The sequence below is a fragment of the Petaurus breviceps genome, unplaced genomic scaffold (genome assembly GCF_028583685.1).
Source record: "Petaurus breviceps papuanus isolate PSGF00001 unplaced genomic scaffold, PetGlider_PUasm1.0 287, whole genome shotgun sequence".
In the NCBI taxonomy this organism is placed as follows: domain Eukaryota; kingdom Metazoa; phylum Chordata; class Mammalia; order Diprotodontia; family Petauridae; genus Petaurus; species Petaurus breviceps.
The window spans coordinates 438,511-450,697 of record NW_027186029.1 but is presented as its reverse complement, the minus strand read 5'-3'; the positions used below and the strand labels follow the sequence as shown (position 1 = coordinate 450,697).

Sequence of the window (12,187 nt, the reverse complement as noted above, 5' to 3'; positions counted from 1 at the left end):
GGGGGGGGGGGGGGGGGGGGGGGGGGGGGGGGGGGGGGATGACGGGGGCAGGCGGTTGGCAGTGACCGCTTGGGGTTGAGGTGGGGGGCAGTGACGGCCTGGGGGGGGTGTCTAGAAGCAGGATGGGGGCACCAAAGCTGAGCCTTGTCAGAAGAAGTATGACTTAGGAGAGCAGGGAGAATCCCAGGCTGGGCTTTGACCCAGGTGCTCTGGACCGCCAGGTGTAGCTGGAAGGTTGGGCCAGGAGGACTGGAGAGTGCCCTCGGGAAGGGTCCCGAGCCAACTGGCTTTCAATGCCCAGCCCAGGATGCACGTCTGTCTCCTCAGGGGAGTAGGGAGCTACAGATGTTTTGGGAGCATGGGAGGCAGGGAGAGGCTCTGTCAGGTGGCAGCGTGTGTCCCCGAAATCAGGCTTTTCCATTTCGCCGCAGCTGCGTGCGCCCCATCTGTCCCTGTCCTTGCCCACACATGTAGACTTGTTCTCCCAGGCAGAGGCTGACCAGCGCCAAGACCATGGGCCTTGAGAGCCATCCCCTCCTCCCTTCTGAGGTTTCCCAGCAAAGAGTGAGTCACCTGCTGCCTGGACCAAGGTCACCAGGGCCAACGCCCATAGAAACCAGGGCTGATGGAGCAGTTTGTTGACAGAGGGAGGAAGTGACTGGGAGGGAGAGGGGGTGTGGAATTGGCCAGCCAGGGAGGGCAGGAACTGCCTGTTTTCCATGAGTTCTTTGTTGTTTGGGCTCCAGCGTGGGTGGAAGGTCTCTTTACTCAGCCTCCCACTGTGGGGTGCCCTGTGGTAGGGGCCTCTGTCCCCCAGGGCCCACTGGGTAGCTAACGCGTGGGAGGCAAGGTCCACATCCATCCGCAAACCCGCCTGCGGGTATTAATGAACCCCATGACCTAGGTGTCATGGAGGGGGAGGCTGACTGAGGCTGGGCATTAGCAAGAGAAGATCCGTTCTACCCCAGGAGGGGGTGACCTCCCCGTCCTTGGAGGGAGGTCTCAATGGTGGCCAGATGACCGCCACTCCGTCATTAGAGGCTGGGAGTCCTTTGGTGCCAGACCGGGCCTCCAGGACACTTCCCAGAGGCCGCGATTCTGCAAAGTTGGTCCCTTGGGTGTGGAACAGGAGGAGCCTGCAGAGAAGGGCCACCCCTGTCTGCTGTGTTGGGGAGGCCCTGAGGCCCCAAGGTCCCTCTCCGTGACCTTCAATGCCTGATCATGCTCCAGGACACCCAGACTGAGCCTGGGCTGCCAGGGCAGGGCCCCCATGGGCAGGGTCCTGGCACTGTGTGGGAGTGAGCCTGCTCTCTGACTTTGCCAGGGCTGGGCAGGGCTGGGGTCCAGGGAAGGCTGTGGTGTCCTCCAGGGGCCTTGCTTGGCCTGAGCTAAGCACCGGCACTGCCCTCCTCTTTCCTCATTGCCCTTGTCCTGCCCCCCCCCCACTATGGGGTGCTCATCCCCAGCCAAGGATTTCCCGCTTGTCACTCCCCTCTGGCCCTTGACCCTCAGCCTTCTCACCCAAAGGCCTTCCTGGGGAGTCTGGGCCATTCCTGGAGGGCAACCTTGGACTCAGACACAAAGGACTGAAGGGAAGCCGTCTGACTGCCACCCTTGGCGAGGTGGGTGGGCCTTGCTCTTGGTCCCAGGCAGCCAGGTGCCGCTGGGGTTCTGTTGTGTGGGCTGGGGGAGAAATGAAGCCTGAGCCGCTGCCACCAAGGACGCACTCCAGGCCGCGGAGACTAGGCTTTTCAGCCATCCATGTTTATTAAGAGCCTTCTGCATACCAGGCATGGCTATGTGCTGGGCATACAAAAAGCCACCCCTGTCCTCCAGGAGCTCAGCCCAATGGGGCAGACGCTCTGCAGGTAGACGTCTCCACGGCCAGCTCTGGACAGGCTAAGCAGATCAGGGCCGACAGAAGGCCCTGGCACCAGGTCCCAGTCCCACTGAGCCTGGTTCTAGGGTTCCTGGGGGCAAGGGCCGGAGCAGGTGGGACTGGCCCAGAGTGAGCCCCACAGGGCAGATCTTAGCCGTGATGAGACCTCACAGAAAACTTTCCTTGGCATTCCCTGGAATGGAAGCCAAGCCCTTCAGAAAGGAAATGAATCTTGTCCTGTTTTGGATGACAAACAGCACCCTGATGCACATTCCCGTAACCATCAGCTGTGGGGGGAAACAGATGCCCCGGAGAGGGAGGCCTGGCCTGGAGCTAGGGCGGGGCCTTCCTGAGACAGCAGTCTAAAAGCCATCCTGGCCGGCGCTCTGGCGGCAGCCACAGCTCACCACCTGGACTCCCAGCACCCCAAGGGTCAGGATGAAGGAGGTGCCCACCCTCCCTGCTGCCATGCTGGGGCTCTGCCAGAGCTGGCGGGGCCAGGGCAGGACCCTGTGGACTCACATCCGCCACCGAATATGCAGGGGCAAGGTTAGCATGGCCGGGGCCAGCCGCGGGTGCTCTGATGGGGGCCGTGAGGGTTTGCTCCTTGTCCCAGCTGCGTCCTGTCCCGAGAAAGGCTCCCGGAGGTCCTCTGGGCCAGCTCCCACAGCAGGAGCCTCCCAGCCAGCACATGAACACACAGAGTGCTGGGGAGCTCCCCGCTTTGTGCTGAGCCCGTGTTAGGGAGCTGTCACTGTGGAGGAGTTCCTTCCTTGGAGCCTCATGGCCCCCACTTTTCTCCAGGTGGGGGGGTCCTGTGGAACAGAGAAGCGGGAGGCAGCAGCCAGCCCAGTCTAGTCCAAGGAGGTGTGAGGGGACAGCCCAGCTGGGCATGGGCCTCCAAAGGCCTCCCCTGGGGACCAGAGCAGGGTGGGATGGTCAGGCTCTGGCTTGGAGCCTTCTCTGTGGGACCAGCAGGTGCTGGTGTGAAGGCAAAGGAGGAGAAAACCGGGGGGAAGGTCGCGTCCTTAGAGTGCCAAACTCTGTTCACTGCCCACCAGCATGGGGCAGTGGATGGAGCCAGGGCAGCTGCCTCTGGTTCCTGCCGCCTCTGGGGCCTTGGGCAAAAGCCCCTGGGCCTCAGTTTCCTCATCTGTGAGACAGAGAGGCTAGTTGAGATGATTCTGGGGCCTGCCTAGCTCTAGATGCTTGAGCCAGTGTCCCTGAAAGTCTCCTTTTGTGGCCTCTGCCTTCCCTGGGGCCTTGGATCTCCTGTGCTCCCAATGCCCGCTGGGGCCTGGCTTCTCCCTCCCTCCCCCAACATGCACCACCCTCCCTGCCCTGCCCAAGCCAGAGGATTGGGTGGGAAAGGCTGCCTCCTCTGGGTTCCTCATCTGCCCACGCTGAGCTGCAGAAGATGCCCCATATACCCTAAGCCCTCAGAGTACCAGGATTAAAGGCCCAGGCCTTGCCCAGCCAACCACCCGTGTGCCTGTGGCTGGCACTGGGGACCAGTTTGCTGTGACCAGCCAGCATCTGGGCCCACAGCTGGTCATGCCCACCTTTGGGCCTGATGCCAGGGCCTTCCTTGGATTCTCCTGTGTTTCAGGGTTATGGTCTGCACACTTCAGGGAGAGCCTCCCCCACACCCACGGCTCACAGCTGGGCCAAGACTCCTGGGCTGCCTTATTAGAGAAGGGCTTCCCTTGCCCCTGGAAGGTCTGGATCTTCAGGCCTCTAGGAGCCTGTGGGCACCACCTTTCTCACCACTGGTCTAAGCCCTGAGCTGGCTGTCATGGTGGGCCCAGACAGCCCAGTCACTCAAGGCTGCTGCTTATCTTTCAGCTGGACCCCCAGGCCCTCCAGGATAAAGATTGGCAGCGGGCCGTCATTGCCATGAATGGTGTAAGCATGAGGCAAGAAGGGGAGTGGGGGTGGGGGCTCAGGCCGTGGCAGGGCTGACCCCTAACCTCTGCCTCCTGCCCCATGTAGATCGAGGTGAAGCTGTCTGTGAAGTTCACCAGCCGAGAATTCAGCTTGAAAAGGATGCCTTCCCGCAAGCAGACTGGCGTCTTTGGAGTCAAGATTGGCGTTGTCACCAAGTGAGTGGCATGTGTCCCTGCTGAGGGGAATGAGCATGGGGGGGGCGGGGCCTCTGCTCCTGGGTGGGGTGTGTTCCCTGGGGGCTCTGGCCCTGGCCTGGCTCCCAACTGGACCCCCAGACCAGGCTCCAGGGTTGACCCTTTCTCATAGCAAACGGGTCATGGGCCCCGGCTTCTCTGGGATCCTTCTGTCTGTGGCCTGGTGTCCCCTTCTTGCAGGGCTCTCCTGTTCCTTCAAGGATGACTCTTCCCAGGACCCCAACTCCTCCTGCCCTCCCCCACTCCCCTCTGTGGCCGGGAATACAGTTAGGGCCAACAAGGAAGGAGAGACAGTGGGGCGAGGCCCTCACCATGCAGGAAGGGGCAAGCTCCCGACGGGGTTCTGGCGGTGGCCCCAGTGGCTTGTGTGGTCAAGGCAATGCATGTTCCATAAGCGGGATGCAGAACCAGGCCAGCAAGTGCCCAGGGAGGACCCAAGACGCCCTGGGAGTGTGCAGGACCCTCAGGACACTAGGGCTGACTGGGCACAGCTGGCAGGCTCAGAGTACTGGCCCTGGGGGCGTATGGAGATGCTGTGGCCACACAGGGAGGTCCTGCTCCTGCAAACAGATTGGAGCTGAGCAGGCTAAAGAGGGAAGGGAGGACCCTGCCTGTGGCAGACAGGGCAGAGCGAGACTTGAGCACCTTAGACGGGCTGGCTTAGTGATGGCACCCTCGTGGCTCAGGCCTCGAAGCATCTCCATGAAGCCCCTGCAGGGTGTGCAGGGGTCCAGAGAGACCCCTGAGCTTGGAGCTGGGTTCAAATCCCACTTCTGTGACCCTGGGGGAACCACTTAATCTCACTGTGCCTCGGTTTCCTTAACTATTCAATGGGATGGCCCCTACCATCTGTTGGGGGCTGACTGTGCCTCTGTGATTGATCAAGGGGAGGTAAGAAGGACTTGAATGCCAGGGAACAGAGCGTGTGCTTTCTTGGTGGCTAGCAGGCAGCCATAGCAGATGGTTGAGCACAGGAGGGACCTTGCCACATCCAAGCTTGCCAGAGTTGTCTGGTGGTAGCAGGAGGGAAGCCATGGGGCAGGGAGAGTTAGGGCTAGGCTCCCACAGGCTCTGCCACTGGCTGACCGTGGGACCACTCCAGCCTCCTCAGAGGGAGTCCAAGGAACAGATGGGCTCAAGGCATCAGTGGCCCCAGGCCAGGATGAGAGAGGTTTGACCTGGCCCTGGAGGGGCTAAGAGGCTGTCCAGCATGAGAGGAAGGGGTGCTACCATCCCCCTCTCCCAGCCCTCCTTGCAAGGATCTGCTTCCATCCTGGGCTCTGAGCTAGGCCCAGGCGGCCTCACTGGAGTGTCATCGGCCTGGGCCGGACCCTCGTGGTCATTGTCTGACGAGGTCACTGAGGCCCAGGGTCACACAACACATGCCAGGCAAAAACGGGATTTGTCTCTTGATGGTGCCGCGGGGGCTAACCAGAGGAGAAGCAGGGCCGTGCCCCCAGGGCCCTCGCAGTGAGGAGGGGGCAGAATGGAGAAAATGCCCCTCCCAGCTCCAGAGGAGGCTGGAGAGGTGGGAGCCGCTGGGTGGGTGCTGTGTGGGCACAAAGGCTCGTGCTGGCCACTCCCCCTCCTCCTGGCCGCTTTGTCCAAACGCTCTTGTCCCTCACAGGAGGGAGAGATCCAAGGTGCCTTACATCGTACGCCAATGTGTCGAGGAGATCGAGCGCCGGGGAATGGAGGAAGTGGGCATCTACCGTGTATCGGGTGTGGCCACGGACATCCAGGCGTTGAAGGCCGCCTTCGACGTCAGTGAGTCCTCAAGGCCCCGCTGGGGCAGGTGGGGCGGGGAAGGCCAGGCCAGGGGATGCCAGCGGTGCCCCATCTAGAGGTAGGCTCATCTGAGGGCTTGTGTCCCCTCCAAGATGGGGGTGCTGCACTTGCCTGACATGGGAGGCTCCCGCACAGGGAGAGCCCTCCCGGGGTCACTGGCTTCCTGCTTCACCTCCCCAGGAAGAGTGTGAAGGAGGCTCTTCACTGGGTGGGGGAGAGGGTGTCTATACCTGCCTGCAGCAGGTGACTGCCACCCTGTAACTTTGCTCTGGACCTCAGGGTAACATGAGCACAGTTGAGACCAGCAGGGCCTATAACCCCAACCCTCCCCTTTGCCATCTTGTGGATGGCCTTGGCGGCCGACTCCTCGCTTCCTCCTTTCCTGCTCTGGGCAGCGGCCGCAGCTGGGCATCAAAGGGTGCTTGGGATGGAGACCATAATGAGCCCCGTGTCTCGCCCCCCACTCCTGCTTTCCCCATTTTCACTGGGCTCGGGTGACTTTGTCCTGACCCCCACACAGAGGGAAGCCCACCTCGCCAGCGTAATGAGCCCAGTCCTCTAAATATGGGCCTAGGTCAGAGTGGAGGCTTTGGGGTCAGGCCAGGTGGCCAGGAGCTGCATCCCTGCTGCTGGTTGTGCCTGGCGATCAGAGAGGAGCTCAGGAAGGAATGTGGTCTGTCAGCGGGAGCCCTGTGAGGGGCACAGAGCTGGGGCACAGGGACCCAAGTCCAGGCCAACCTCCCATCCCATGGCCAAGATGGGCCTGTTTCCTGCTACTGTTCTGGGACTGGTCTGGAGGCATCCCTCCCCAGGGGGCTCAGGCCCAGAGCCCGCCTACTCTGCCCCCAGCTGCCAAACAGCCTAGGTGCCTGCCCTGTTCCCAGGCTTTCCGTGGCCTCTACTCACTGGGCTGATTGGGCATGTGGGGGCTTGGTGCTAGGGGGAGTTACATAGTGTTGCAGAGCCTTGATTGCCACAATTAGTGGAAAAACCCAGGCTGGGGCCTATGCTGGGCTTCAGAGAGGCCTTGGAGGGAGCAGATGAGGAGAAACCCTCCCCAAAGTAAGCCCAGGTCCCATCTCTGCCTTTGCTTTCAGACAATAAAGACGTGTCCGTCATGATGAGTGAGATGGATGTCAATGCAATTGCGGGGACACTCAAGCTGTACTTCCGAGAGCTGCCTGAGCCCCTCTTCACGGATGAGCTCTACCCCAGTTTTGCAGAGGGCATCGGTATGTCCCCCAGCCCGGCAACCATGCATGCAGTCCCCGTGCAGGTAGCAGACCAGGCTGCCAGGGGACTGCAGGATCACACTGGGAAGGTCTCTCCTTGTGAGGCCTCTCTGACTCTATGCCTTCCAGGGCTCTGCCCAGAGACCTCTGGGGCTCCCGCAGTAGCCCAGCACACAGCTGGAAGCCTCTGTTTTTGCCTCCTTCTTCCCCAGCTGGTTGGGAGCTCTCTACTCAAGCTGGTGTATGGAGCCTGGGCCTTCAGGGGGTCTCTGCCCTTCGTGGGGGGTCTTTGCCCTTCAGGGGAATCAGGCCTTTTAGGGGAGGGTCTGTGCCCTTCAGGAGGGGTCTGTGCCCTTCAGAGGGTCTGTGCCCTTCAGGGGGTCTGGGTCCTTCAGGAGGGTCTCTGCCTTTCAGGGGAGGGTCTGTGCCCTTCGGAGGGTCTGTGCCCTTCAGGGGGTCTGGGTCCTTCAGGGGATCCGGGTCCTTCAGGAGGGCCTCTGGTCTTCAGGGGGTCTGTGCCCTTTGAGGGTCCAGGCCCACATGGGCTTCATGGAAGGCTGCTGCATGCCAGGCCAGGCCCCCTTCACTTCCGCAATGCTGGGTCATACTGGGGGCTCCCCTTGGGCCCCTTTTCCAATCCCTTTCAGAGGATCTGCCCTCCCCCCAGTCCTCCCACGTGCAGTGGCATTTGCTGAACACAAGTGGAAGCTGTGACGTGATGGGATCCTTGTGAGGTTCTTTCTTTGGGTTTTGGCCTGTGTAGACATCCAGCCCAGGGTGTCCCTCCCACATCTCCATCTCCGAGCTTGATCAAAGCCTTAAGCAGTTAGGCCAGGCCAAGGGCAGAGCCCTGGGGCAGCGCACTGGAGACCTCCCTCTCAGGCAGCCCTCACCTTCCTTCCTCCGCCTTTCTCTGTAGCACTTTCAGACCCTGTGGCCAAAGAGAGTTGTATGCTGAACCTGCTGCTGTCCCTCCCTGAGCCCAACCTTCTCACCTTCCTCTTCCTTCTGGACCATCTGAAAAGGTACTGGCCAAGGCGGTGGCCTCCCCTCCCGGGCTGGAGCCTGGGTGCTCTCCCTGGGCTGGCACAGACATGGCTGGACCTCTGCCTCTTCCTGCCTTGGCAAAGGCTCTGAGTGGGCACTGCCCTTACCCGCTGTCCTGTGCCCCCAGAGTGGCAGAGAAGGAGACGCTCAACAAGATGTCCCTCCACAACTTGGCCACAGTCTTTGGCCCAACCCTGCTGAGGCCTTCGGAGAAGGAGAGCAAGGTGCCCCCAACCCCAAGCCAACCCATCACCATGGCCGACAGCTGGTCCCTGGAAGTCATGGCCCAGGTACTAGGGCACCTGCTGAGTGGTGGGGCGGGGCCAGGGAGGCCATCCCTTTTCACTGATGAGGAAAGGGAGTCTCCAAGGGGGGTTTGCTTCCCCCAGGGCCCAGAGCTAGGGAGCAGCCAGGCTGAGCCAAAAATGTCTCCTCTCCCAGACCTGTGCTCAGCCCAGGGAGTGAGACTGCCTGTCCCTGCCTCAGGTGCCCGTCAGCCTGGGCACTCAGCTCACCCTCCCAGGGTTTGTAGGAAGCTGGCCACAGAGACTTGCTTCTTCATCCTCCCCCCTCCTCTCTCTTCTTCTTCCCTTCCTCCTCCTCCCTCCCCTCCCCCCCCCCCCCGCGGCGGGGCCAGGGGCTGGGCTCTCTTCTACAGCTAGAGACGCTCCCAGCTCCGGACACCAAAAGACAAAGCATCCTTTTTTCCACCGAGGTCTGAGTGCCGGCCTCTGTGCAGCCGGAGAGCGGGAGAACTGGCCAGAGGCCGCCCAGTGAGCCCCTCAGGCCCTGGGAGCCGGAGATCCTGGCTGTAGGCGGGGGGGAGGGGGGGCACCGGCCCCCGCTTCCTTCTCCCTTGGGAAGGGTTTGAGCAAAGAGCTGGGGGTGAGCGCTCCCAGCCCCACCCCCCAGAGAGGACACCCGGGGTCCTCAGGGAGGCAGGAGGAAGGGGCCGGGGAGCCCTCAACCACTGCCCTGGCCCAGGAGGACTTCTGACCTTGGGACCGCCCCCCCCCCCCCCCCCGTGCTTCTCCCTCTCCCGCCTTGTCTTTGGGCTGCCCCACGATCTGCTAGAGGGTCCGGTGGCTGAAGGTCCCGCCAGCGCCCCGCGCTCCTGCTGTGGCCCAGTCGCTCGTCTCCTGGCCTCCCGGCCTCCCCTGCCAAGACCAGAATTCTCCTTCCTTCGTCACCGCGGCCAGCACCGTGGCGAGCGCCGCCAGCACGGCCTCAGCTTGCTGACTGACTCGTGTGCGGCTTGAGTCTGAACAAACTCTGATGCTTAAATCTCGAGTCAGTCACCTGTGCGCTCTTTGGGGGCCCCACCCTGTGCTGAGAAGGCGTCTGGGGGTCCTGGAAACTGGACCTTCTCCAGGGAGCAGGCGGCTGAAGGCGAACTCTGGCCTCTCCCTCCTTTCAGATCTTTGCTGCCTTGGCCCAGCTGGGGCAGGAAGACCCTCCCTGGGCCACTTCTGGTCCTGGCCGTCCTGGCTGTGGCGCCCAGGTGGCGACCCCACCCTCCTCTCCACACTGGCCCTGCCCTCCCCTCCACACTGGCCCTGCCCTCACCTGCCTTGGCCCTGCCCTCACCTGCCCTCCCCTCCACACTGGCCCCGCCTTTCCCCGCCCCCCCCTCCACACTGCTCCCCCAGTTCCTCCTGGCAGAGGCCCTGCCCACCCCTCCACACTGGCCCTGCCCTCACTTGCCCTCCCTTCCACTCTGGTCCCCCACCCCCTCCTGGCGGCAGCCCCGCCCTCACCTGCCCTCCACACACCTGTGGGTTCCAGCAGGTGGGAAGGTTCTGACCTTCAGTCTCATCCCTTCTTCCCTGGCGGCTTGTAGAAACTGGGCAAGGAGGCGCCTGTGCCCATTCCTGCCCTTCTTTGTTCTTATTTATAAAGGACGTGGAATGTTGAATATTAAACCACAGATTTTATTGTGCTTCTGTGCATGAATAGCTCTGCAGCTCTCAGGCCTTGCACCCCTTTCTTGTCCAGCCAGTTCTGTGCTTCTGCCATCCCAGGGAAGCCCTTGGGGGACCCTCCAGAGACGCATCAGGTGTGGCTTTGCAGGGAGTGAGCTCTCTGTCTCAGAGGTCTTTGGGCACCTCCCTGTGCCTGGAAGTATGTGTGGGGGGGTCTCATTCCTTGGACAGGATGACCCCTGAACTCTGCTCCATCCAGGAAGGTCTTTGCTTTGGGGTCTGGTGGTCTGGCCTCCCTCCCCAAGTGCTGCCAGTTGGCAAGTGGTGTGGGGCTGTGATGGTCATTGGGGTATCTCTCTGGGCGGCTCATCCACTTGGGAGGAAATCCCAGGCCTGCTCCTGAGGCTGGGGGTGTGTGGCCAGCATGGGACCCCAGCCCCCACCCACTCTGGGCCCCTACCTTCCCACAAAGGGAAGGGGCGGTTCTTGTCAGCTGACCCTGCTTCTCTCCTGTCGGCGGGGGTTCTCTGGGGCCACCCAGCCGGCCAGAGTGTGAAGCAGGAGTGTTCTTGCCTGGTTCACACTATCCCAATGGGTGGGTGTGCCAGTTTGCCCACCTGTTATATCTAGGCAGTTAATAAACATTTATTAAGCACCTACTGTGTGCCAGGCACTGTGCCTTGTGGTGCCTCCCCTTGGACACTGAAGCTGTCTTGCCCCTCCTGCCAGACCCCAATTCCTCCCTCTCCATCTCCTGCTCAAGCCCGCCATTGATGGGATGGTGGGGCATCCTGCCTGGGATACCATGGGACACCTTGGAGCCTATCCTTCCTCCCCTACAGGGTTGCTCTGTAGAGCTTAGAACCGTGGGCAGACGGGAGCTATGATTGTTGTAGCACCTGCCTCCAGAAGCGCCATCCTAAGCTTGGGCTTGGGTCTCCAGAGGGGCTGATGTTTGGTTCGAAGGGGCAGGCAGACTGGAGCCCAGGAGCCCCCACTGGTGACCTTCCCCTTTACAGTCGGCCAGTAGCTTTTAGCTCAAGGCAAAGGCATTTGCAGAACTGTGAGTAAGGGGTGGGGCTGCAACCCTGACCCTCCCTACCTCCAGCAGCTCCAGGGGAAGTGGGGGACATGCCGTGGGAGTTAGCCAGGAGCCAGGGTCAGGGCAGTCAGTACATGCCTCCAGAGCCTCTAGTTTTCCCAGTGTCTTCCTGCACAGGACATCTCTGCCAGGTGGGGGCCCAGCTGCGCTCCATGAGCTGCTCCTCGCTAGGCCCCCAGTGAGGAGGGCAACTAGCCCTTCAAGCATTTACTACTGTGCCAGGTGCTGTGCTGAGCACTAAATGCCAGGACAAGAGAAATGCAGACAGTCCTGCCTTCAGAGGGCTTCCTTTCTAAGGGAGGGGGCAGAGCAAAGTTGACACATGCCAAGGGGGAGGGGAAGCCAGGCCAGGGACAAGTCCCTGGGGGCTTGGTAAAGGCAGCACAGTGTGTAGTCTAGAGACGACTGTAACCTGGCCAGCCTTGATGGCCTCCTCATGTGGAGGCTTCCGATGGATGACTGGCCAGCACAACTGGCTCTCTTTTCTGCTGTCAGGGCTCACACTCTGTGATGCCCCTCCTGCCTACTTCCTGCAGAGGGGGATCCCCTCCTGACAGGAGAGTTCTGCTGCAGAATGCCCCAGCTCACAGCAGGTTGGGGACAGTGGCAAAGGAGAAAGATCCCTACTGGGCCACTGCCCTTGGGCACAAGTGGGGGCGTCACACCCTGCAAAACTTCCCCTGCCTTGAATGTCCCAGGACTGTGCTTTTGCAGCCAGCCTGTGGGGAGGGGGGGGGGGGCGCAAGACTTCCTCCATTTTGGCCAGAGAAAGGTGGAATGGGGGTGGGGTCGAACCCCTCTTACCACCTACCCCATACTGTCTATGATCATATCAACTAATTGGGGGGGGGGTTGGGGAGGCAGAGCCCCTCCCCACATTCCCCACTCAAACATTTGCTGCCCTGGCAAGCCAGCCTTTGTCCACATTCCCAAGTCTGCCTGTCCCCCCAGTGATAGGGAGACACCTGCTGTTCTCAGGGCTGTCCCCCAGGGTCTAGTACAAAGAAGGAGACTCAGCAAAATCCTTGGGGCACAACATTTGAACAGGATGGGGGTCCAGGCCCTCTATGGCTGGT

At 61.5% G+C, this 12,187-nt stretch overlaps 2 protein-coding genes and 1 pseudogene across 2 annotated transcripts in view; 2 read left to right on the top strand and 1 right to left on the bottom strand.

The window, feature by feature from the left end:
• Window positions 1-10,026, top strand: part of BCR (BCR activator of RhoGEF and GTPase) — an 81,208-nt gene extending 71,182 nt beyond the window's left edge. The window contains 8 exon segments of the mRNA XM_069096689.1: window positions 2,249-2,428; window positions 3,725-3,784; window positions 3,872-3,981; window positions 5,648-5,787; window positions 6,906-7,040; window positions 7,960-8,065; window positions 8,215-8,379; window positions 8,721-10,026. Coding sequence (XP_068952790.1) covers window positions 2,249-2,428; window positions 3,725-3,784; window positions 3,872-3,981; window positions 5,648-5,787; window positions 6,906-7,040; window positions 7,960-8,065; window positions 8,215-8,379; window positions 8,721-8,808 — 984 coding nt within the window. The 3' untranslated portion in view covers window positions 8,809-10,026.
• Window positions 1-12,187, top strand: part of LOC138167675 (zinc finger protein 850-like) — a 762,790-nt pseudogene that overhangs the window by 399,896 nt on the left and 350,707 nt on the right.
• Window positions 1-12,187, bottom strand: part of SUSD2 (sushi domain containing 2) — a 423,767-nt gene that overhangs the window by 266,563 nt on the left and 145,017 nt on the right. The gene's annotated exons all lie outside the window — the stretch shown is intronic.